The sequence below is a fragment of the Camelus dromedarius genome, chromosome 5 (genome assembly GCF_036321535.1).
Source record: "Camelus dromedarius isolate mCamDro1 chromosome 5, mCamDro1.pat, whole genome shotgun sequence".
In the NCBI taxonomy this organism is placed as follows: Eukaryota; Metazoa; Chordata; class Mammalia; order Artiodactyla; family Camelidae; genus Camelus; species Camelus dromedarius.
In genome coordinates, this window is record NC_087440.1 from 83,490,040 (window position 1) to 83,513,414 (window position 23,375).

The following is a 23,375-nucleotide window of genomic DNA, read 5'->3' on the forward strand; positions in this document are numbered from 1 at the left end:
CAGGGAGTGAGCAGGGCAGATGTGGTTCCTGTCCCCCCAGAGCTTACAATCTGATGGAAACCATACACAAATAAATAGGCAATTACAATGCAGCATGGTGAATTATTTGATAGAAGTACAAGGCACCATAAAAACACAGAAGTGAGGAGCTCTTCACTCAGATTTTGTGGACCTGGCAGGCTTCTCAGAGGAATTGATACCTCTTCTAAGACTGGAAGCAGAAGAAAAAGTTAGCCAGGTGACTTAGTTCAGGCTGCTGTAACAAAAATACCGCAGATGGGGTGGCTTCTAAACAGAAATTTCTTTCTCACAGCTCTGAAGGCTGGGAAACCCAAGATCATGGTGGCAGCAGATTCAGTGTCTGATGAGACACTGATGAAGCACTTCCTGGTTCACAGACTGTGGTCTTCTTGCTGCATCCTCACAGGAGGAAGGGGCGAAGGAGCTCTCTGGGGTCCCTTTTATATCCCCTTCACGAGGGCTCTACCCTCAGGACCTAGTCAGCTGGAAAGGCCCCACCTCCTAACACCACCACGTTTGGCAATAGGTTCCAACATATGCACCTTGAGGGGACACAAACATTCAGCACACAGACCACCAGGCACAGGGGGCTTTGGACGTGGGAAGGCATGTTCCAGGAAAATGAAACGAGCGTTGCCTCTGAAGAACAAGAATGAGCCTGAGAGATTCCAAATGGCTGGAGGCTGGAGGGGATGGAAGGGAATAATGAAAGATCAGGCTGGAAGGGCCGGGAGCATCTGGAGCAGGGTGGATAAAATACTCCTGGCTGCAGCTTGGATAAAATACCAATGCCCAATTACTACTCCCAGGTGATTTAAAAGCTCCCCAGGTGAATTGAATGTGCAGGCAATGGCGACAACACTGATTAGATCGTGCAGGATCTCATATGCCAAGCTCAAGAGCAGCAGGGAGTCTCGGAGGGCTTCCTGGGAGGAAGGGACATAACTGGATTTTTCACTTTATCCCGGCTGCTGCATGGAGAAAGGAATGTGATGGAAAGACTGGGGTTAGAGACACTGGTTAAGAAGGCTGCTGAGGGACACAGGAAGGGGGGGAACCTGAGGCCTGGAGAGATGGACTGGAGGTAGGTGGGGAAGAGGCGGGAGATAAGGGTGAGGCCCAGCTTCCTGGCCTGGGCAATCCCCTGAATGCGCAGGTCAGAATTCCTGAAAATGCTCCAGTGCCAGATACAGACGTAGGAATCAGCAGCAGACAGCAAATACCTTCAGCTGGAGAACTGATGAGCTCTCCTGGGAAGAGGGGTGAAAAGACTGAGTAGAAAAGAGGGCCTAGAACAGAGGCCCAGAGGCCCGGGAAAGAGCTGGTGGGAGAAGGTAGAGCTGTAAGCACACACCATCAGGAAAGTTAAGGATGTGACTGTTGTAAAAAGGGTGCGTTCGAGAGTGTCCAGTTCTGATGAGATATATCCACAGGTCACTGCTGACCTTGACAGGGAAGATGAATAGAAACTTGGGGTGGTACTAAAGTGATGGTGAGAGTGGGCACCCCCTAACAGGGGCAAAAGTCTTCTTTATCTTCTTCACATTGTAGCCAAAATGTATTTATGTATTCATTCCATCAATACTTTGTTTATAAAGTACCTAATGTGCTGGGCACAGTGTTCAGGGCCATGGATAAGATGATAGGTCCTTGAGGCCCTCCCTGGCCAGGAGGTGACAGATACTCACCCATATCACAAAACCATGTTCTGTAAATGCTATAATGGAGAGCCACGCCAGCGGCTTTGGAACAAACTGGACTAAATCTACTGGGGGTGGGGGGCAGGCAAGAAAGGTCCTAGAAACCAAGGAAGCGGGATGAGGTTTGCACTCGTGTGGTTGTCACGGGGACTGTCGGTGCAGAGTTCAGAGCTCAGCCTGCAGTGGGAGAACCACACTTCCTGACCTCCTGGTGGTTTGGTGCTGTCACGTGATTGGCGTTGGCGGGGCCACGTGACCAGCTTTGGCCAATGAGCAGTGAGTAGTGGTGAGCAGAGCCCAAGGGCCAAGACTGCCAGACCCAGACCCTTCGGAGGTCTCTCCTCCCTCTGGCACAGAGAGCAGTGGTATTTGAGACTGTGGCTGCTCCCAGGTACCTGAGTAACCATCCTCCAGACACACATTTCTTGGCAGACATGAAGTGTAAGAGAGGAAAAACTATTTTTCCTCCACCCATCTTAGGTTCATTGGCGGGGGCCTTGTAAATGAGACCCACAAAAGTCAGATTAGCGAGAAAAACAAACAAGTTTATTAATAGGCGCATTGTGGACACACATGGGATTACCCAGTAATGAGTAATTCGTCAGGGCGGTTGGAACTTGGCCTTTATAGCATTGTAACAACATAACAGTACATTTTTAGAGGGGTGAGAAGACAAAGGAAAAAGACTTTGTGCCTCTAGGGGTGGCAAATTGTGGGAAGGCAAATATACCGGGAAACCAATGTTTGGATAAGCTCAAGTTTTAGCAAAGTTTGTAGATGGATTCCTCTGGTGCGGTCCCTGGGCTGCTGAGGATCTAGACCTGTCGCCAGTGATTAACTTCTTTCTGAGAGAGGGGAACATCTCTACAAATTTATTTCCTACATTTAGGCAAATGGCGGGGAGGGCAGAGAGCTTTTCTTGTATCTGCTTCTTCTCATTTGCCTTCAGCTCAAAATAATCTTTATGCCAAAGTGGTGTATTTTGGGGTCATGTATTCTGCTACCCTGGAGCAAACTTCCGTTGTTTTACTGTGTGTTATGGTGACCACTGCAGAACCTAGCCCAGTGGTTCTCAGAATGTGGTTCCTGGTCCAGCAGCATTAGCTGGTTCGGAAACTTGTTAGAGATACAAATTCTCAGGCCCCACCCGGAGTTACTGAAGCTGAATCCCTGGGGGTGGGGTTTAGCAATCTGAGCATTCAAAGCCCTCTAGGGGATTCTGATGCAGCTTAAGTTTGAGAACCTCTGCCCTAGTGGTGTCAACCGGTACAGCCACCTGGAAGACAGAAGGAGGCACCAGAATGCTTCATAGGGACAATCACTGAAAAAACTAAGTCAGAAGATGAATTAAATGGTGAGGCTCTTCATAGGAAAAAACTTAAAAAAAAATGGTACCTGTCCCCACCAGCTGAGCCTTCCTAGCAAAATGGTGAAAGCTGGTCACGTGGGACAGTCTCCTACTACATCATGTCAGAAGGAAACACTGTTGCAGAGGGGATACTATGAATCCAGTGTCACTGAAACCAGGACTGTGGCCTAAGATAAACCCAGAAATGCATTTTCCATTCATCACCAGGGCCTCGCTTCCAAAATGCTCCTGGATGCTTTGAATCTGAAAGGTATATAAAACCCAATTCTCTCTTTTGCCGGGTGAGTCATTAGAGCTACAGCAAAGGCTATTTGGTAATGGGCACTATTTAAATGAAGCAAAAAGTACAATTTCAAACGAATTGCTTTTTAAACTGTCAAATAAAAGGAATCCATTTGTGCATGTGAAATTATTCCAAGGGTTCTATTAACTGAGAGCAGGTGAAAGATGTCAAAGAAACATTCTATTAAAGAGCTGGCTAAATGTTTAAAGACAGACACCTGATGACTCCTTTGGCCTGTTTTGGATTCAAAAATATCTATTTTCACCAGCCCTACATGAGCTCCACGGACAAAAGTTTTAAGAAAATATTAAATCCTAATAATAAGATGCCACTTTGTTCATTAGAGTTGCTTTAACCAATGCCAACTGAATGCTGTCTTACAGCAGGACAAGAGCATATTATCAGCTTAACTTTTTCCGCTGGCTAAAATATGCCAAGGGCTCTTGGCTAGCTTTCCAAATGATGTATTTAACACTGTTCTATGGGCTTTTATTTGCTGGTTGATAAATGCATCCTTATACAGCCTGGTCGATGAGAAGAAAATTCTGCAAACGTATGAAAAGTTGTTGTTTTTGTTTTGTTTTGTTTTGTTTTGTTTTGTTTTGTTTTGTCACTGGCAGGTATGTTTGGTAGAGATCACCCACATAGGAGAAGATCCTCAATGGTAAGACTTATCTACAGACAAAACAGAACGCTGGGTTGTTCTAAACAAGTCAACCCAGCCTTTTCCATTTCATTTCCTCTAGGGGTTTCCACTGCATTAGTCTTGTGTTCATGCCTTCAGTATCCATGGGTACTGAAATGGGATTGCTGAAAATAATTAGTGAATCTTTTCCTTCCCCTGGTCCTCCAGGTGCCTCTTACCTGGGTCACTATGCCAGGCTAACACAAGCAAAATTATCCCTGCTTAGTCAGTCCAAGAGGAACTGTGCAGATGGTGATCCCCAAGAAGCATCGGGACAGACTTGAAAGAGTCATGCTTCTCACACTTGAATGTGCACATAAATCTCCAGAGGGTCTTGTTAAAAATGCACATTCTGACTCAGTAGGTCTGGGTTGGAACTAGAGCCTGAATTTCTTGCAAGCTCCCAGGCAATGCTTATGCTGCTGTGGACCACATTTTGAGTTGTGATGGAATAACACATTCTGCAAAAACAATGACTTTTAGAATTGACCCTATTAAACAGGCATTTATTTAAGGGTCTGGCTCCCCTTTGATTTGGGGTTCCTTGAAAGCAGGAACTGGATCTTACACACATTTTGGTTGTTTCGTTTTATTTTCTGGCTGGCACTTGGCACAGGTCCCACACACGGTGGGTGTGTATTTATTTAATTAAACAGAGCTGGCCTTGTGCCAAAAAAAGGATTTTAAGTGGACTTAACCCCTAGCAGGCCTTAAGTTGGTGCTTGATGAACTGGCCAGAGAAGGACGTCCTTCCCAGGGGTAGTCACAAACCTTCTGGGCTGAGGCCCTTACCCTGAAGGTCCCCATCACTGGCTTGCACCTGGATTACAATTCAGCTGCTGCTCTTCTGAAATTCTCCCTCTTGCCCCATTTTTAAAGCGGTTTACACGAGAGAGCTGATCAGAGAAAAGGAGGAAAAACAAAACAAAATCCAGAAAGCCCCGTGAAGCGGTAAGGCTCCAAAACATCAAAAGCTCAACTATCTGCGGCGGGGCCGCGGAACTCTCGGCTTTCTCTCTGCCAGGTTTCCAGCGTTTTGCAGGTCGGCATTGCGCCCCCGCCGCCGGCTCCCCCGCCCGTCCAGAAAGCCCTGCAGGAGCGGGTCCCGGCGGGCGCGGGCGCCCGTTGGCTTGTTTCAAGCCTGTTTGTTAGCTCTGCTCGAGCAATTAATCTTCTCGTGCATCTCCCGCCCCAGGGGGGTGGTGGGGGCCTCGGGTCGCCTCGGGGGTCGTGCGGAGCCCGGACTATAGCGACGGTTCTATCGAAACCCTTGTTTCGAGAGTCCCTGCGGTGCCATAACCTGTTCTTCTCTGCAGCAGCCTCCGAGGGTTAGAGGGGGGCTTGTTTAGGCTCCGTAGGGGAGGGAGGAGAGAAAAGGGGAGAAGGAGAGCGATTGTGTTGGTCAGTAGTTGAGCCTCACCGGGGAAGGGAGGAGCGCACCGGAGAGTGCGCTCTAGGGGAGGAGTACACGTGCTGGGGGCGGGGGAGTGGTGAGAGGCGGGCGGGGTGGGGGGAGGAGAAGGGAGGCGAGAGCAGCGGGCGGGAGGCGCCACGGCCTCGCAGACGCAGGCGCCGGCAGCCGGAGAGAAAGTTCCCGGGGAGAGCTCGCCCCCAGAGGGCCGACGTCGAGGCTGCTCGCGGCGAGGGTCGCAGGTCCGGCGTGTCCAGTCTGCCTCGCTGCTCAGTGCTGTGGGCCTCCCGGGCTTGGTTCTCCGGGAAGCATCGTTGGCGGGCGGCTGCCGCTAAACTTGGAGGGGGAGGATGCAGCGAGTGGGAGCGGCGGCGTCGGGCACGGGGGCGCACTGAGTGCTCCTGCGGGCGCCCCCGGGCACTGCTGCTAGGGCTGCGGCCGGGCGAGGGCGCCGAGGCTGAGCGGGCAGGTAGCAGCACCAGCGCCGGGACTGCGCCAGCCCTGCGAGCCAGGGCCGCCAGCGCCACCGTGCCAGCGTCGCCTCCTCGCCACGGAGCCACGGTGCGCGGAGCGCGCACGCCGCGCGCGGGACTCTGAGCTCCGGCCGCGCCGCGCGTCCCCACCTCTTCTCTACCCTCTGGGCTTCCCCACCGACCTTGCCCGCTGGCCATGAAGCTTTGGCCCGGAGTCCCTCGCCTCTGAGCCTCACGTCTGCCTCTCCAGTCCCAGCGCCGCTCGACCACAGATAGCACTCGGCTGCTGGAGCTCCCCATCCTCTCCCAGAGACGGCATCCAGGCGCTCCGGGATGGCGCTCCGCCGGTCCCTCCGGCCGCGCAAAGTTCGCAGGAGGCGAGAGATGCTGCCACAGCAAGTTGGATTCGTGTGCGTGGTGCTGGCCCTGGTGTGCTGTGCGTCTGGCTTCTTTGGCAGCTGGGGTAGGTACTGGTACGGACCAGCCCGGGAGTCGGGGGACTTCGGCTGGGGAGCCGCCGGGCAGCTCTGGGATGTCACCCCTTTCTTCCCAGTCAGGTTGGTCCTAAGGGTTCATAGGGTCCCTTCACCACCAGGCAGGGAGAGCGCACCTGGGAGGGCAGATATCGACGCTTTGAGCTGTGGCGCCTGTTCCCCTGAGCTGCGCGCGGCCCCTTGGGGCTCAGAACGCGGCTGAAGGTCTGGGTTACTAAGGCGAAAGCCTGAACCTCTGGCCCCTTGGCGCCAGAGTTCTGCCCCTGGAGTGCACAGGGAGCGGGCGGCGCAGCAGCGGTGTCCAGGTATGGATTCTCATAGTCTGGGGCGAACCAAACTGAATGCTTTCCATTTTTGCTGAGCAAAGAAGGTTGTACTCCGCATCCCTCGAAAACCCAGATCCTGATGCTGGGAACTGAGTTTCAGCCCTTCCCTCGCCCCTACTAAAGGGGTGCCAAAGGGGCAACCTGGGTGTTCTGACGCATCCTCTCCCAACCCTAAAAATGTCGGAGGGCAGCCTGTCCCCTCGGGAGGTTGCTGCTGTGTTTCAGCACCACTTCTCAACTCCTCTCAATCCCCACGGTAGGAGAGCGCTGGTGTCTGCAGCCACTCTCTACGCTCCTCCGTCCAAGAAGGGACTGAGGGATTTGGGATTTGCTTAGGATATGCAAATTTGTGATGGAGAGAAAAAAGAAAGTTACAAAAAATGTTTAGGGGTGGAGTAGGGGTTGTGAGCCCATTTGAAACCTTCAGAAGACATTCACATGGCTAACATTCCCAATTTTAGTAAGCTGCTGTGACCTTTTAGTATTTTAACGTCTTATTTTTATTTTTAAAATATCCTCTAGCAACTTTATTTTTTAAATTGAATATTGTGTTAGTTTCAGGTGTACAGCAAAGTGATTTGGTTGTACATACATTTTTAAATTTTTTTTCTAACGTTTTTAAAAATGAAAGAAATGTGATTTAGAAACCTGGACATGGGGAATAAGGTAGATAGTACCTTCCTGAGCAGTTAAAAAGGAACAGCTTAGGTTTATACTGATTGATAAAAATCAGGTGGAACTTGATTAAACTCTTAATACTGCCTTTCAAAACTCACATTTTGTGATTTGAGGATGTTAGGTAAAAAAGTGGCTCTTTTCAACAGAAATCCAGAAAGGTTATTTGAACAGTCTTTAATACCTGGTGCTTTGCAATTGGGCAAGTTGGTGTGTTTTCACCCTCAATTACACACCAGCAATAACAAAATACCTAGAGGCGCTTAGATGTCAGCATTATAGAAGACTTATTATTACCCAGCTGAAGCAGTGTGCACCTCAGGAGAGGTAAATGAATACTTCAGAGGTCTTAAAGTGAGAATCATTTTTATTTGCAGCATCAGGAAGGCTTTTAGGAGTTTAACTGGGCTTGGTCATTAGCATCCACATCAATGATCTCCCCTGTTTCTCAGTATGGCCGTGGGACCAGCAGAATCAGCATCACCTGGGTGCTTGTTAGTATAGAATCCTGGGTCCTGGCACAGACCTACTGAATCAGAATCTGCACTTTAACAAGGATCTCGGGTGATTTGTGCGTGCATTAAAGGGTGAGAAGCCCCGGGCCAGACCCCATCAACTTTCTCCACCTGTTTGCTGACTTGCTGTCCTTCAGGGCAGGGACACCTGAGCATGTTTACTGGCCAAGAACGTAATGGTCATCTGTCTAAACCTTTGTTGCATCTGTGAGGGGCCAAGACCAGAGACATCTTGGCTAATCTCAGATCTCATGCTGACCTATCTGAGACTAGAAACAATGAAATAGATCTAGGAAGCAGATTGCTGTAGGTGAGCAGGTGATGTGCTTCCAATCATTGTGTCACTCCCTGCAGATGGCTCTCAATAGTCAGAGCTGTTGCTGACAGAGCTAGATGCAGACATGTAAGGCCATTGTGAGAATGCAGGCACCATGTTGATCTAATGGTGTTTGTGCCTTTATTCCCCAATCCAGGGCACAAAACAGCTTCTGCTAGCAAACATGTTCTACCAGACACATGGAGAAATAGAAGGCTGATGGCACCAGTGAATGGGACGCAGGCAGCTAAGAATTGCACAGATCCAGGTAAGAAATAGCTTCTTCCCACAAGGCCTTTGGCCTGGCCTAGAGATGGTGCATATGTGGATAGTTAAAGCCAGAGCTGAGAAACGGTGGCTTTGTGAACCTGAGTGGGAAAGGGTAGCTGTAAGGTGTTGAAAGGTAATCAGTTGTGCTGCTAAGCAACTTGATCCAACAGCTGAAAAATTCACATTCAAGAGTTTTTTAATTTTCATGTTTTGTTCTTATAGTGCTCCTAAAGGTTCACTGTCCCCCCTACTCCCCAATTTTGTTTGCCTGTATCTTTGTTTTCTTTCCCTTTTGCTCGCTGTGTCCATCTGATGAAGCTCTGAGGGCAGCAAACCCAGCTGCTCTGGCAGAAGGCACTTTGGGAACACCCGCCAGGGTTGGACCACCCAGGGTCACTGCAGGTGTAAGACGCACTGGGGTTCCTTCTCTGGAAGAGGAGTTCCAAGCCTGGGAAACAGGTTCTGCTCGCCCTGGGAGGTGATTTGATGTTCCTCTCCAGACTTCTCCAGGGGGGCAGAGGCTGTGAGGATGCAGTGATGGCATCTCGTCTGTTCTCCTGCAGGCTTTGCTTAAACTTAAAGGTGAAAATTTTCGGGAGAAGAGAGTGTACTGGCCAGTGAATGGAGGCTGTCCAGGTCTCAAGACAGGCCAGTCCTGGGTTTTAGCTCTGGCTTCAAAACTTGGAGATCTTTGTGAGAAGAACTCAGTGGGGGGCTGATGTATTTAAAAAGCCCTTCGGGAGCTATGAGGTTTTATTATAGATGGGTACCACTTGGCTTTTTCACCAAGTTGCCAGGCAAGCCACTTAATCTTTTTAGGTGTCTGTTTACTCACCTGTAAAATGGGCAGAATGTACTTGTCTACTTCAGGGTTGCTGGAAGAATCTGGTAAGGTTCTGTGTGGGGCTGTGTTGTAAAAGGAAATAGAAACCCAGGCCAGAGGAGAAGACTAGGATGGCAGTCTTCCTGCGGCTTATTTTCACATACAGGTCTTATCCTTTTTATCCATATATTACAGGTCAGGGAACATCTAGGGAGAAGACCCGAATCACTCAAAGTCATAAAACTTACAAGTGGTGACGCTGTCACTGAAGCCGAGGCCAGCGTGTTTGAAATGTTTGGTTAGTTAAGCACCTAAGAAGGCCAGGGCTTTCCCTCAAAGCCTGTTTCCTACACCAGCTTCCCATCCCTCAGGATGCCTTCTGAGACGTCCACCCAGGACATAGAGGTTTAGGTAAACCTTCAAATTATTCGTCTTCTGCCTGCTGGGGAGGGGACTGGGTGGACTTGCAGAGAAGCAGCCGGGATTCCCTTTGGACTCCCATGTCCCCCAGTGACCGCTGGGCAGTGGTGCCCTGCCTGTCACTTAACCTCCTGGAGACACCGGAAGTGGTGGATGCACGCATGAAACTGACAAGTGAACATGTGTAAGGCCGGGAACTGTTGTGGGGGCCCCGTCCTCTCACTCCAGAGACCTGATGCATCAGAATTAGCACCATCCACATGGGGAACACTTAGCTACTTTGGGTAAAGAATCAAGGTTAGTGCAATTTCGACTGGTTTCTAGCTCACTGATGCCCTCATCTTGGGCTGGCTGTGTCTTCCTCCTGTAGCTTCTGTGACATCTAGTGTGGGCATGTCTGCTTAAAGAAGGCCCTGTTTCTTAGAATAGAGTCTCTTATGCCCCACTGTTGTGCCTGTATCTTTTCTTTTGAATTGACGTATAGTTGATTTATAGTGTTGTGTTTCAAATATACAGCATAGTGATTCAGTTATATATTCTTTTTCATTATAGGTTATTATAAGCTATTGAATACAGTTCCTTGTGCTATGAAGTAGGACCTTGTTTATCTTTTTTATATTTAGTAGTTAGTATCTGCAAATCCTAAACTCCTAATTTATCCCTCCCTTTGCCTTCCCCTTTGGTAAACATAAGTTTGTTTTCTATGTCTGTGAGTCTTATTAAAAAAGGAAGTTTTTATTAAAAAAGGAAGTTTCATTAAAAAAGGAAGTTTTATTAAAAAAGGAAGTTCCACATATAAGTGATATCATGAGATATTTACCTTTCTATGTCTAACTTCACTTAGTATGATAATCTCTAGGTCCGTCCATGTTGCTACAAATGACATTATTTCATTTTTTATGGCTGAGTAGTATTCCATTACATACATGTACGAGTGTGTGTGTATATATATGCACCATGTTTTCTTAAACCAATCATCTGTTGATAGGCACTTGGGTTGTTTCCATGTCCTGGCTATTGTAAATAGTGCTGCTCTGAACACTGGGGTGCATTAGAATTAGAGTTTCCTTTGAATATATGCCCAGGGGTGGGATTGCTGGATCATGGGGTTAGCCTATTTTTAGTTTTTAAAGAACTCTCCATGCTGTTTTCCATAGTGGCTGCACCAAACTGAATTCCCACCAACAGTGTAGGAGGGTTCCCTTTTCTCCACACCCTCTCCAGCATATATTGTTTGTGGACTTTTTAATAATGGCCATTCTGACTGGTGTGAGGTGATACCTCATTGTAGTTTTGATTTGCATTTCTCCAATAATTAGCGATATTGAACATCTTTTCATGTGCCCTTTGGCCATCTGTATGTCTTCATTGAAGAAACATTGGTTTAGGTGTTTTGCCCATTTTTGGATTGCATTTTTTTTTTTTTTGTTGTTATTGAGCTGTTTGCAAATATTTATTTCCCATTCTGTAGCTTTCCTTTTTGTTTATGGTTTTCCTTTGCTGTGCAAAAACTTATAAGTTTAATTAGGTCCCATTTGTTTATTTTTGCTTTTATTTCTGTTGCCTTGGTGTCCCTGTATCTTCAGTGTACTATTAATCAAAAATTTTCTGCTAACTATGGAGCAGTCAGTCCTATCTGTCAAGACGACCTGGCCTTGTCCTCCTTACAGGGAGGGAAACAGGCAAAACATTTAGCAATGAGTAAATTTGGATGATGCTTTGTGTTGCCTGTTTCTGGGATAGGATCCCGCACATAGAATGGACTCAGTAAATATTGGTCAAGTGATGGAATGAAAGTGGGTTTTGAATATTAAGCATGTTAATCCTTACAGTGTTTTTGTAAAGATGAGGAACACGAGGCTCAGAAATTGAGTGACTTCCTAAGATCTCTTGGCTGGTAGGCACATCTCTGGGTCACATGGCTCCAAATTGCCTGCCCTCCCTGCTCTGTTGCGCCTGCCCCAGCTCTCTTCCCAGCCCGGGCAGGGCAGAAGCCTAACTTCCCTTCCAGCCTCCTTGTCCCTGGACCATGAGAATGTCCAGCCCGCTTTCTATTCCACAAGTATGTAGCATGCACCTGCTGTCGTGTGTCCGGCCCTGCAGGGGCCACTTGGTAGAGGAGTTATGAGCAAGTATAAGCGGCGGCCCTGGTAATCAAGGAGCTCACAGCTGAGCAGACGGAGTCCTGGTGCAGGGAAGCTCAGTGACACGGGAGGACTGCAGCGGTCCCCCAGTCAGCAGCCCCACCGGACAGCGTCAGGGGCTCAGAGAAGGGTGAGTGGGTCGATGTAGTTCTGTGGAGCCTTGGGGTCTAGATTAGGCAGGCCTCTGCCGCAGTGGCAGAAAACCTCTCCAAGGTGGGTTTAGCAAAAGGAATTTATTGGCTCAGTCACTGAAAGCGTGAGATCAAAGGTGAAGTATTGTGATTTGGTTTCTGTCTCTGGCATCATCCAGTGTGGGGAAGTGGTGACTACAGCTCTGGCGTTATGTCCTCCCAGATCCCAAAATGCTGGGACAGAGTGCCGTGGCTGAGGTGCTTCTGCAGAAGCCTTAGGTTCTGGTGGCCTGGCTTGGGTCCCCTGACTTCCCTAAGGCAACTACTTGGCCAGGGGAGTGCTGGGACTAAACCAGCTTAGACCTGGCTCCAGCTCTGCCTCTGGAGGGGGAGGACTGAAGCTTCTTCCCCCAACACTAGCACGCCCCCGGGAGTCGGCACTCAGTGCTTTATAACTGTTCACTGTAGTGTCCTGTCCTGGGGCAGCTCCCTCCCAGTTAGCGTTTCAGGGTTGTGACAGGGTGGCATCCAATGGCTTCCCTCTTTTCTACACAGTTAACAGGAGTTGCCCATAAACACCCCACGAGGTCCTTGCATCCTCTGAGGCTTCTGCTCTGCCTCCTCCACCAGCCAGAGGGCTCCCAGCCCTGATCTACCAGATGAGGTGTTTTAGGGGATAAGCGAAGATGGAGATTTAAGAATTTCCCTGCTGTATCAACTCCTGGAGCAGAAGCACCACCCACAGTAGGTGGTCAACAAACATGAGTTCACAGTTTAATAAGAACCTTCAGGGAGGGACCATGTCTTATTTTCTGTCTCCTCTGAATGCTCCTATTCACCTGTCAGAGGAGTAGCTTTGTTTCCTAAAAACACAAAGGGGACTCCACTCTTGTCATCTCTTAAGGCTTGATGTGGAAAATGGACTGTTTCTCAGCCTGGGGTCATTTCCCCAGATCTTGGTGGTGGTTCTCGTTATTTGTCCTTTAGTTTAAGTGCCCCCAGCCCCATAATGTTACCCTGTATTATTTTTATGATGTGTCTCTCCATGTAAAATAATTTATTCATCGTCTGTCTCCCCTTGAGGGCTGCCTTGCTCACTGCTCTGTGCCCAGTGATTCTTAACCCTGGCCACACGTTCACATCACCAAAGTGCTCTTGACATGCCCAGGCCCTCACCCCTGGAGTGTCTGATTTCATTGGTCTGGGGGGGCCCCGAAATGGGTACTTGTTAACAGCTCCCCAGCTGATTCCAAGTTGAAGCCAGATTGATGCTCACTGGGCTGGAGCCCTGGTGCTCAGTGTGGTTGGCATCACCTGGCAGCTTGTTAGGCATGCAGACCCTCAGGCCCACCCCAGACCTACTGCAGTCAGAATCTGCATCCTAATGGGATTCCCTGGGCGGTTCCTGTGCGCACCAGAGGCTGGGAAGCCCTGGGCTAGAGCACTGCCTGACACCTTGTAGGCTCCCAGTAAGTATTTGGGTGTCAAACGAAGGCTAAGACCTGGTGTAACAGTGATTTTCCTGAAAACCAGTTTGCTTTCTTTTTTAAATGTAGGGAAGCTAAAAAATAAATAAGTAAGACCAAACTTCATCTTTGACCACTGAAGTCTATGGAAAAGTCGTTAATGTATCATCCACCAGAGGAAGTGGGTCCCTCCCTGCAAGATCCATGACATAGGAATGAGAGGTAGTGACTTTGAGTCCCTCGGGGACTGTCTGAGTTCAGGCTGCAATGATGGAACATTGGGTGGCTTTATGAACAGCAGATACTTATTTCTCACAGTCCTGGAGGCTGGGAAGTTCGAGATCAAGGTGCTGGCTAGTTCCATTCCTGGCTTGCAGACGGCCACCTTCTCACTGTGTGCTCATTCAGTGGAGAGAACACCAGAGTTCTGGTCTCTCTTCCTCTAGGGGCACTAATCCCATCATGGAAACTCCACGCTCATAATCTCATCTCAACCTAATGACCTTCCAAAAGCCCCACCTCCAAGCACCACTACATTAGGGGTTAGGGCTTCAACACAGGAATTCCAGACAGACAAACCTTCAGTCCATATCGGGACCCAAAGGGTTTCCACACACCTCTCTGTGGTGCCACCTGGGGTGTTTGAAGACAGTTGAGTGTGGAACCCAGGATTCTCAATATTGGCCCGCAGGTGAGAGCACCTGCGAGGCTCTGAAAGCTACAGCTGCCTGGGCCTAGCCCTGATCTGTGAATTCAGAACCAGTGATGGACACATTCTGTGGTTGACTTCGGAGCTTCTGGGAACCACGTTCTTGCTCTCCTGCCACCCCCAGACCTTTTGAGATGGGCTCCTTCTGTGATGGCCAGTGCGCACTGGCCTTTCCTGATCATCCAACTCAAAGTAGCCTAATTCACTGGTTCTCTTGGTTTAGCTTTTTACAGACAACTAAATCTGTTCATTGTTATATTGTTTGTTTGCTTCCCTCAACTGAGATATGAAAGGTGAACCTTGTTTGCTTTTTAAAACCACAGTATGTGCTTCAGTTTTTCCTTCTATAAAATGAGGGTGATAGAGGGTGGTAATTGCATCCATCTCAGGGGGTTGTTAGAATTAAATGAGTTAATACCTGTCAAGCACTTGTACATGTTCAGGCAGTAGCTTCCATTTTCATGATTATTTTTTCATCTGTTTATCCAGAGATGACACAGTGCCTGTGTATTGTAGAGACTAGAAAACAATTTGTCAGTTGAATTTTATGAGGACAAGTAAGAAGTAAACATCTTGCCAAACAACGTTTTCTCTTCTGGAAACACATTTCTTGTTTTTTTTTTGTTTTTGTTTGTTTTTTTTTTAACCTTTTGAGGCTTGAGGATGCTGGAGGATGGCTTACCTTGCAGAACTTGGCTCTGAGTAGAAAAACTGTTTTTTGCCCCTCGACAGTTAGATGGTGGTTTCCATTCTGGCTTTTTAGCTGGGGTGGGCCTGCCTTCTGTTCTTACACTGCCTTTTCCTGCACATGTGAGACTGAATCAGTGGTCTACCTTCCACCACGTCACCGCTGTTCATTTGGCTTCCCAGCATCCTGTGCCTCATGTTTGAAAAGGAGACAGAAGCTTGGCTCCTCCCATTGATGTTGGAGGGCTTTGCTTTGTCATGTTTGGTTTTCCACTTTCATCTTTTGAAAGGCCTGGTGGCTGTGTGTCTGTCTCACTCCGGCTGCCGTAACAAAATGCCATAGACTGGGTGGCTTAACCGACAGAAACGTACTTTCTCACAGTGCTGGAGGCTGCAAGACCGAGATCAGGGTGCCGGGCTGATGAGGCTCTGGTGAGAACTCTTCCCGGCTTGTGTGTGTCCTGCCGTGGCTGGGAGAGAGCGAGTGGGAACAAGCTCTCTGCTGTCTCTTCCTCGAAAGCCCAGAGCCCACCTTCATGACCCCGTCCAACCCAGATTACCTCCCAAAGGCCCCATCGCCAACACCACTGCTTTGGGGAAGGGAGTTAAGTGCTCAGCATAGGAACTTTGTGGCGACACATTCAGCCCACAGTAGTGTCATAGAAGGAAGGCTTGGGAAGAGAGGGTTAGAGATGACTCCGAAGATGAAGGTAGTTTCTAGACTGTCCAGGTGAGCAGAGCGGAGACGTTGCATGCAGAGGCATTGGCTGCAGGTGCAAGGTGGAGGTGCAGGTGGTCAGCCTGGCTCTGATCTGCCTGTACTTTTCATTCTGTATCAGGGCTGATGTCAAGGCCATGGTGAGAGGAGGTGGGGTGGCAGGGGGGGTCCCTGCTCGTGGAGCTGGTGTCGAGGCTGGGTTGGGAGGAGATGAGCTCATTGAGTGGGCACCTGCCGCTGTGGGTCTCTGTAGGCGCCCCTGAATGGGGAGCAGAGGTGCAGAAACCAAGCAAGAGTCGGAGGAGGGGACCAAGAGCTGCAAAAAGTACAACAGGATGTGTGGGTGTGGAGGTGAGGTGGTACCGACGACAAGCTGAAGTGTCTGAATTCTGAACGCGCGTCTGTTCAGAGTTTGCTTCAGCAGGCTTGGGAGACAAGTCACACATCCCAAGTTTGAAAGTTGTTATGTAAAAGCAAGTTCTGCCTTGGAAAACAAGAAATGAACTTGTTCTGTGGGCAGGGAGATCACAGCTCAGTGACTGTCCCAGACAGCACAGCAGGCGTTCTGGCCTGGGGAGGGGCTTTCCTGGGCAGGGCCACCTCCAGAGGGCAAGTGTCTCCAGCTACCTTCGGATGTCAATCGGCTGGCAGAGCCACCAGCCTGATCACAAGTGGAAGCCAAGGCAGGCAGCAGCCTGTTGGTGCGATTGTGCTTCGCTTTGTTGGGGGTGGGTGGGAGTGCTCATGTTAATACAGTGGGCCAGTGGCTTGGGAGCCAAAGATCTGGGTTCCAGTAATGGCTCTGCCAAGATCCTGCCTGGCATTTGGGGTCAGTCTATTTCTCTCTCTCCTCTGCCTTCCTCCTCTCCTTCCCTGTGCACACCCCCTCTCCCTCTCCACTCTCACATACACCCCCAAAAGCTAGATTACGTAGGATAAGTACAGAGATTTCCAGCAGCCAGGAGATGCTCCTGTCCCAGCACGCACCACTCTTTCCTCCTTGGAGATGGCAGCTTGTGCTGGTGAAGGCAGACGTGTGGATTTGTGTCCCAGCTCACCCTTACTGACCAGCCATGTGACCTTCAGCAGGTTATATAATCTGTCTAAGCTTCAGGTTTTCTCTTTTGTACAATGAGGAGAGCAGCATTTCCTACCTGTCTCCTAGGGCTGCTGCAAGCCTTAAATTAAGCACATTGACGTATCAAAGTATTGAAGGTGGACCCCGCACACAGGAGCTGCCCCCGTCACCGTAATCCTGGCCAACACCAGCGTGCTCTGTGCGGGTGCTGTTCTCAGCGCTTTCTGTGTATTACTTGCTTCTCCTAACAACCCTTTATGTAGGTTCTGTTTGTGTCCTCATTTTGCAGATGAGGAAATGGAGACCCAGGGAGGTTAAGTAACCAGTCCAAGGTCACCCAGCCAGCAAGAAGAGCCAGGTGTGTGTGTGTGTTTGAGAGAGGTAATTAACACTTTATTTTTTAGAGTAGTTTTAGGATTATAGAAACAGTGAGAGGAAAGTAGAGTTTCTATATTCTTCTCTTCTCAGCCTCCCCTACTAACCTCTTACATTACTGTGGTACTCTTGTTGCAATTGATGAGCCAATATTGATACATTATTATTACATCAGGAGTCACTGTTTTCTGTTGTACATCCTGTGAGTTTCGATAGCTGTATAATGACATGCATCCACCATAACAATATCTTACAGAATAGTTTCACTGCCCGGAACATCCCCTGTGGAGCCAAGCTTTTGAATTTGGATGGCCTGAATTGGGGGCCTATGCCTTTATCCATAACGATTAATAACCAGGGTGGTGGAAAAGACAATTTAAAGATGAGGACTTCCGTTGCCATGTTTCCAGCCTCCGCCACTGTCTGGGTACCCCCTGAGAAACAGGGAATGCCTACCCGTTGCAACAGCAAACATCTGTGTGGGCCCTGCTTCTTGGTATGTTTCTAATACTGATTTGTTTGCAATCAAAAGTTTTTTTTTTCTTTTTGTCTTATCCAAACTATCGGGGCCATCTGCTAGCAATCTCGCCTCCTTACTGGGCCATCTGCTACCCCCTGACTTCCAGATTCTCCGCTCTTCACGCCATGCCGGCCTCCCGCAATACAAAAAGCGCCCACTCGGCTTCCTCTTGAACTCTGAGCAACGTTCCTCCCTGAGTTAAAAATGGAAATCATTAAGCATTGCCATGTGTTGCCTTGGGTGGAAGAGATCCAGCCGTTCAACTCAACAGAAAAGTCAAATGCTTGAAAAGGGGTTTTTTGATTAAACATTGTCCATTATGAAGAGGCCATTGGAGCATAGCATTTTACTAAAAAAGAAGAAAAATAAACGTGCCGGAATAATTGACAGTTTCTTCTGAAAGGGCAGTGGATGTCCCCTTGGGAAGGGAACAGAAAGTCACAGTGTGGCTGAGATGCAGAGGAGCTCTCCGCTCAGTGGCTGGTCATCTTGCACGTGGTAAAGTGCCACTAGTTTCTAGGTCTATAGCTCCCTTTGCTAATTCAGCATAGAATGAGGCTCCAGCTCTGGGTCTCATGTAATTGCCCAAGCAATTAATCGCAGTGTGCGTTTCTTGACTATCTACACTCCCTGCACTGTACTAGGCTCTGAAGCTGGAAGGCACTCAGTCTCGGCTGTCAGGGGGCAGCATGCACTGCATGGGGGCGGAGGAGGGGAGTGGACAGGGGCTTAAAATAACAACAGACAGAGCTGCCTGTGGCAAATACCTCTGGAGGAAAGAGTGTTGTGGTTCAGGGCAAGGGTGCCCTCCCTGGAGAAGGTGACATCTGAGCCCGCCCTGGAAGGGTAGGAGGTGGCCGTGGAAGGATGTTCTGAAGCAGAGGGCTCCGTGCATATCAAAATGCTCCCTGAGAAGTCGCGGCAGCATCTCCGACCCGAGCGATGCTCACTAGCAACCACCGCATCTTGCTCATTGGCTGTCCGAGGGGAGAGAGAAAACAAACACCTCCTAAGATTACCATGCACAATAGTTAAGTAATTAGGCTTTGGGGATTTAGCACGGAGTCAGTGCTCAACCAGGGCTAGGCTGAATCAGATTACTTTTTTTTTTTTTTTTTTTAAAGCAGAAGGAGGTAGGACTGGGAAATGTGCCGCAGCTGCCCAGGATGAAGTTAGCAAACTGGTTTACATTGGCCCCCACCAACCCACAATTAGGGCAGTCACCCCAATTCACAGGTTTGCTAGGCCCGGGGCAGACTGTGGTTAAAAGAATAGGAATAGTTGCCAGTCTTTTCCCCACTAGCCTGTGAGCTCCATGAGGACAGGGCTGTATCCCCTGCATCTTTGGCTTTAGGACTGAGGCTTAAATTCAGCTTGCAGCAAATTGTGGCTGGATGGACAGACCCCCTCTTTCTACCTGTTAGTCGCTGCTTTTGTGGGCTGCAGCTCCCTGTCTCCCCGGCTGTCCCTTCTAGCCTGTTGATGCCTTGGGACAGATCAGGACACCTAGCCAGGAGGAATTAAGAGTTAAGAGCTCAAGGGTTAAGAACACGCACTTTGGAGCCAAACTGCCTAGTTTCCAATCCTGCCTCTGCTCTGACAAGTTATATGACCTTGAACTACTTTATCTTCTAACCTCAGGGAAGGGGCATGGTTTGTTTTGTTCACTGATACATCCCAAACACTAGAAGGGTGCCGTGATCTGTGTGTGTGTGTGTGTGTGTGTGTGTGTCGTGCACTAAGTATGTTGATCTATGTAATGTGCTTATAGGAGGGCCTGGCACAGAGCAAGTATTACACAAATTTCTTGCTGCTAAAATTACCTCCAAAAGATAATTGAACTGTAACTTTATTGGATAAACGTTTAGAACCGAAGAATTGAGGTTGCATTTTGTAAAAGCAGCACTTGCTTTATTTTGAATAAAAAAGTTAAAAAATGGCTATCTGGGCTTACGTTTGCCTGTTATTAATTCTTTGAGGATGAGAAACTGTTGACTTTTTGCATGGCTGATGCTAAGGGATGGCCCAGACCATGCAGGCTGCAGTGGGCTCCTGTGTGTGTTCCGGATCTGGTCCCTTCTGTTGCTGAAAGGGGACCTGATGAATGAGATCTGGAATCTGGAGACCAGAGTTTGCCTTCTGGCCCTGACACAAGCTGTGCGATTTTGCATAAATCACTTTGTTTCTGAGAGCCTTGGTTTCCTGCCTGTGACATGGGCGAAATGGTGACGCGGTTTATCCTAAGGCTTTTAAGGATTAAGCGCGAGCGCTGTGCAAATATTGTTACTATTGTTTGTGTAACTATAGTAGACGCTTAACCCTTTGAAGAGCATCCCTTTCTTGTGAAATGGAGAAAATTAGTTATTTGGGGCTTTCCAGAATTGACCCACAAGACCACAAACAGGATTTGGGGAAAGCATCGTGCATGGCCCATGTGCGGTAAAGGCCCCTTTGGGGGAGCGTCTGCTGGGAAAGAAAGGTTCAGAGGTCTTCTAGAACGTCCTTCCAAACACCGGTTTTTATGACTTCCTCCTGTGTTCTCATTTCACACTGTAAATGTCTGACTTTTGATTCCAAGCACACGTGCTGAGGTCAGGGACCCAGGTTCAGCTCCGTACCTAAGATTTGTGTTTATCAGAATGATCCCATGGATGAGAAAATCAGTTTCCCTGAGCTCTGGTCGGAGGCCGCTCTTGGGCTTGGTGTCTGCTGGCTAGTTGAGTGTTGATTGGACCACCCTGTCTGCAGGGCCTGCCGTGGGGAAATTAAAACTGACCTTGACGTGGACCCTGACTCCAGGGAGCTTCCGTTCCAGTTGAGAGAATCAAAATCCAGGAAACTCACCTTTAATATGAGGGGGAGTACAAAGTGCTACCATCCTGGTGGGAAGAACAGACGAAGGATGATAGCAAAGTCCTCAGTGTCATGACCAAGAAGAGCATGGCATCCAGGGGGCGCTGGGGACGGGCCTCACACACGTTCCCTCGCTGACCCTTGTAATAATCCTGTGAGGGTGGGTGGTAGGTATTGTTGTTGGTCTATCCAGTTTACAACAGATGCCAGGAAGGCCCAGAGAAGTGGAATAATTTGCCCACGTGCTCCTAGCCTGGAGTTGACGAGCAGGGACTGGGACTCGGGCCACCTGGCCCCAGAGCTTGTGTTCTGTTGGGGGAAGAACCTGAAGGGTTGAAGGACAGGTAGGTCCTCGGTGAGCCTGGGGCACAAGGTGTGTGGGCAGGTATGTGAGGCAAGTCAGCTTGTAACAAGCTGTGGGATCAAGGTCCCTGAACACCCGAAGGCCTTTGTGCTCCACCCTGTAAGCAGGGGGGCCGCGGATGGTGTCTGAGCAGCTCTGTCTTTTAGGAATATGATTCCGCTGGCAAAGTAGGGGGCAAGTTCAATTGAAATAATATGTGACAGTTCTTAGCATCATGCCTAACAAGGTTTTTAGGGAAAAAAAATGGGGAAGACAGGGAGAACAATTAGGAGCCATTGCAGAGATTTGGAAGTGATAGTCTCGTTCGGGATGGAGAGGAATAGACTGAGGCAGAGTCTACAGGTCTCAGCAGATGTTGGAGGTAGGAGTTGTTAGCTCGTGATACCGATAAATGGTCCCTGACACCTCCATTATCCAAGGTGGTGTCCTGGGAAGCACTCCTTCCTTCTTTAGATCGGACCCTTCTACAGGGACCCTCACCCACGAAGAGCCTTGTGCTAAGCACAGTGGCTGGTTTCTGTCCTCTGTTTCATTTTCTGAAGTCTGCATCAGACAGACATTGGACATCCGTGGGCAGGGCACTGGTTGATACTGGGATAGGGAGAGAAGTCCTGGTCCTCAGTGAGTCCCCAGGTGTAATCACCACGTGTGACCTGGAGTGACCCTCGCTAAGCCCAGCACTGCTGAAGGGCGTCACACACCACGCAGTATTGGAGCTGTGCTTTGACGCAAGTGAGTATTTGCTGCACAGATGGGAGCGTGCGACATTCCTGGTGGTGGATACGGTGATTGCAGAAATAGGGTGGTAAGGGAGGACCTGGCTGGACTGGGGACAAGAGTGGCGTTTTCAGCTGGCTGTCGGGTCAAGTCCTGGAGTGGGCATGGTGGGTCCTGTGGCTTCATCATGCTTAGCCTAAGGTGCACCCCTCCTGGAAGCCAGGCCTACGTCTGGCTCATGGGGGCGGGTTTAAGATTAGGAACCATTCCTCTCATCTCCCTAGGAACTGCCCACCCCCAACACCCTGCACTGGAGTGGAGGTGAAGGGACCACAGATGTGGTTCTTGGCCTCAGGGAGCACAGTCGATAGGGGAGGGAGTGTAGGTCACCGCAGTCCTCGGGCTCCTTCTGCATGTTGCCTCGTGTGTGGGGAGACCGGGTTTATTACACTTTTTATATCAGCAGGGCTTAAACCGCACGGGATTTTGCAGAGGCTTCAATGCAGAGGCTTTTGCTGTAAGCAACACACAGGCATTTAAACAGAATCGTAGGGAAGTTTCTGAGGAGTAGAACCTTGTACGGACGTGGCAAAGGGAAGACGCTGTGGCCCTTTTTCTGGGGACAGCTGATACTCAGCCTCTTCCTGGTTCCTCTCCTGCCGCTCTCCACCCACCCTGCTGATGCAGAGGGACAGCTGAGGGCCCGTCCTGAAAGGATTCATGTCATCCTGTCGGCACCTGGTCATGTGGCAGTGGCCCACGGCTCCCTTAGTGGCCTGGTGGCCTTTGTGTCTTACCTTATTTGGAGGTAAACACTCAGGACAGGGGACCATTAACTTACCCTGTGAAATGCCGAGGACCTTGCTTGACCCCCATGGTGTGGACAAAGCCCCGGGAGGGGGGGTGGCTCTGGTGACGCAGGACATGGAGGGCGTGAACGAGAGCAGAGGTGGGAGTCCCTGTGTTGAGAGGCTGGTCTGCAGCCTGGAGAAACCCTTTACCAGCAAGAAGTGGAAACTCCCTGGAGACCTGCAGGAGTGTCGATAAAAGCGATTAATGGAATAGATAAAACAACTTGGAAGCAGAGATGAGAGCAGCTGAGTCGCTCTGGTTTATTAAGCCTCCACAGAAGGGGGCTGGGCAAAGAAAGGGCACTTGATGTGGCTTTGCAGATTCACCTGGTTGTAGGAGGCTGTACCCAGGGAATCATCAGACCAGGAGGTTAGAGCCAGGGGCAGTTCCCCTCCCCTAAGTGCCTCTTAAAGGAACCCTTGGCTTCTTAGATGGCCTCCTCAGGAAAATGGAGGGAAACCCCATCACCTGGGCTGTTTAAATCAGATTGGGCAGCGTGAGCTGACGGCCCATGGAAAGGACCGGCTGTGCTGAAACATCTTTTCTCTAATTTCTGGGTAATTCTTCTGTGGGCCTTGGAGGGGGCGAGCCCTTGAAAGAATTGCTTTGAAATCCTTTTGATCATTTAAATCTTCCTTGTTGTTCCTTAGCTGGAGAAATTCCCATGTTGAGTGGTGTGACAAGTATCTAAATGACTTGCGGGCTTGGGTGACCCATATGCATTCAGAGGAAGAAAGGAAGGTGCGGGGCTGGTGTCTCATTTGCAGGCCACAGGCACTGGGAAGGAGGAGCTGCTGCTTCCACAGCCCCCACGCTCACAACAAATACTTAGTGTCTACTTAGTGTCACACAATACAGTCAGAAGGGCCCCGAGAGTTCACAGAGGGAGGCAGTGCGTGGTGTCGTTCAGAGCTGCGCCTCTCCATCTTCAATGTGCCCGCGGTCACCTGGGGACTTCGTTAAAATGCAGACACTGGAGG

General features: G+C 49.4%; 1 protein-coding gene across 2 annotated transcripts in view; it reads left to right on the plus strand.

The window, feature by feature from the left end:
- The first annotated feature begins 5,628 nt into the window (after positions 1-5,628).
- The window catches only part of SLC24A4 (solute carrier family 24 member 4), a 158,182-nt gene continuing 140,435 nt past the window's right edge, over positions 5,629-23,375 (plus strand). For both annotated transcript variants that reach the window (XM_010988081.3, XM_010988088.3), the window contains exons 1-2: positions 5,629-6,405; positions 8,426-8,536. In XM_010988081.3, the coding sequence (XP_010986383.1) occupies positions 6,276-6,405; positions 8,426-8,536 (241 nt within the window). In that variant the 5' untranslated portion in view covers positions 5,629-6,275. The remainder of the gene's footprint in view (positions 6,406-8,425; positions 8,537-23,375) is intronic.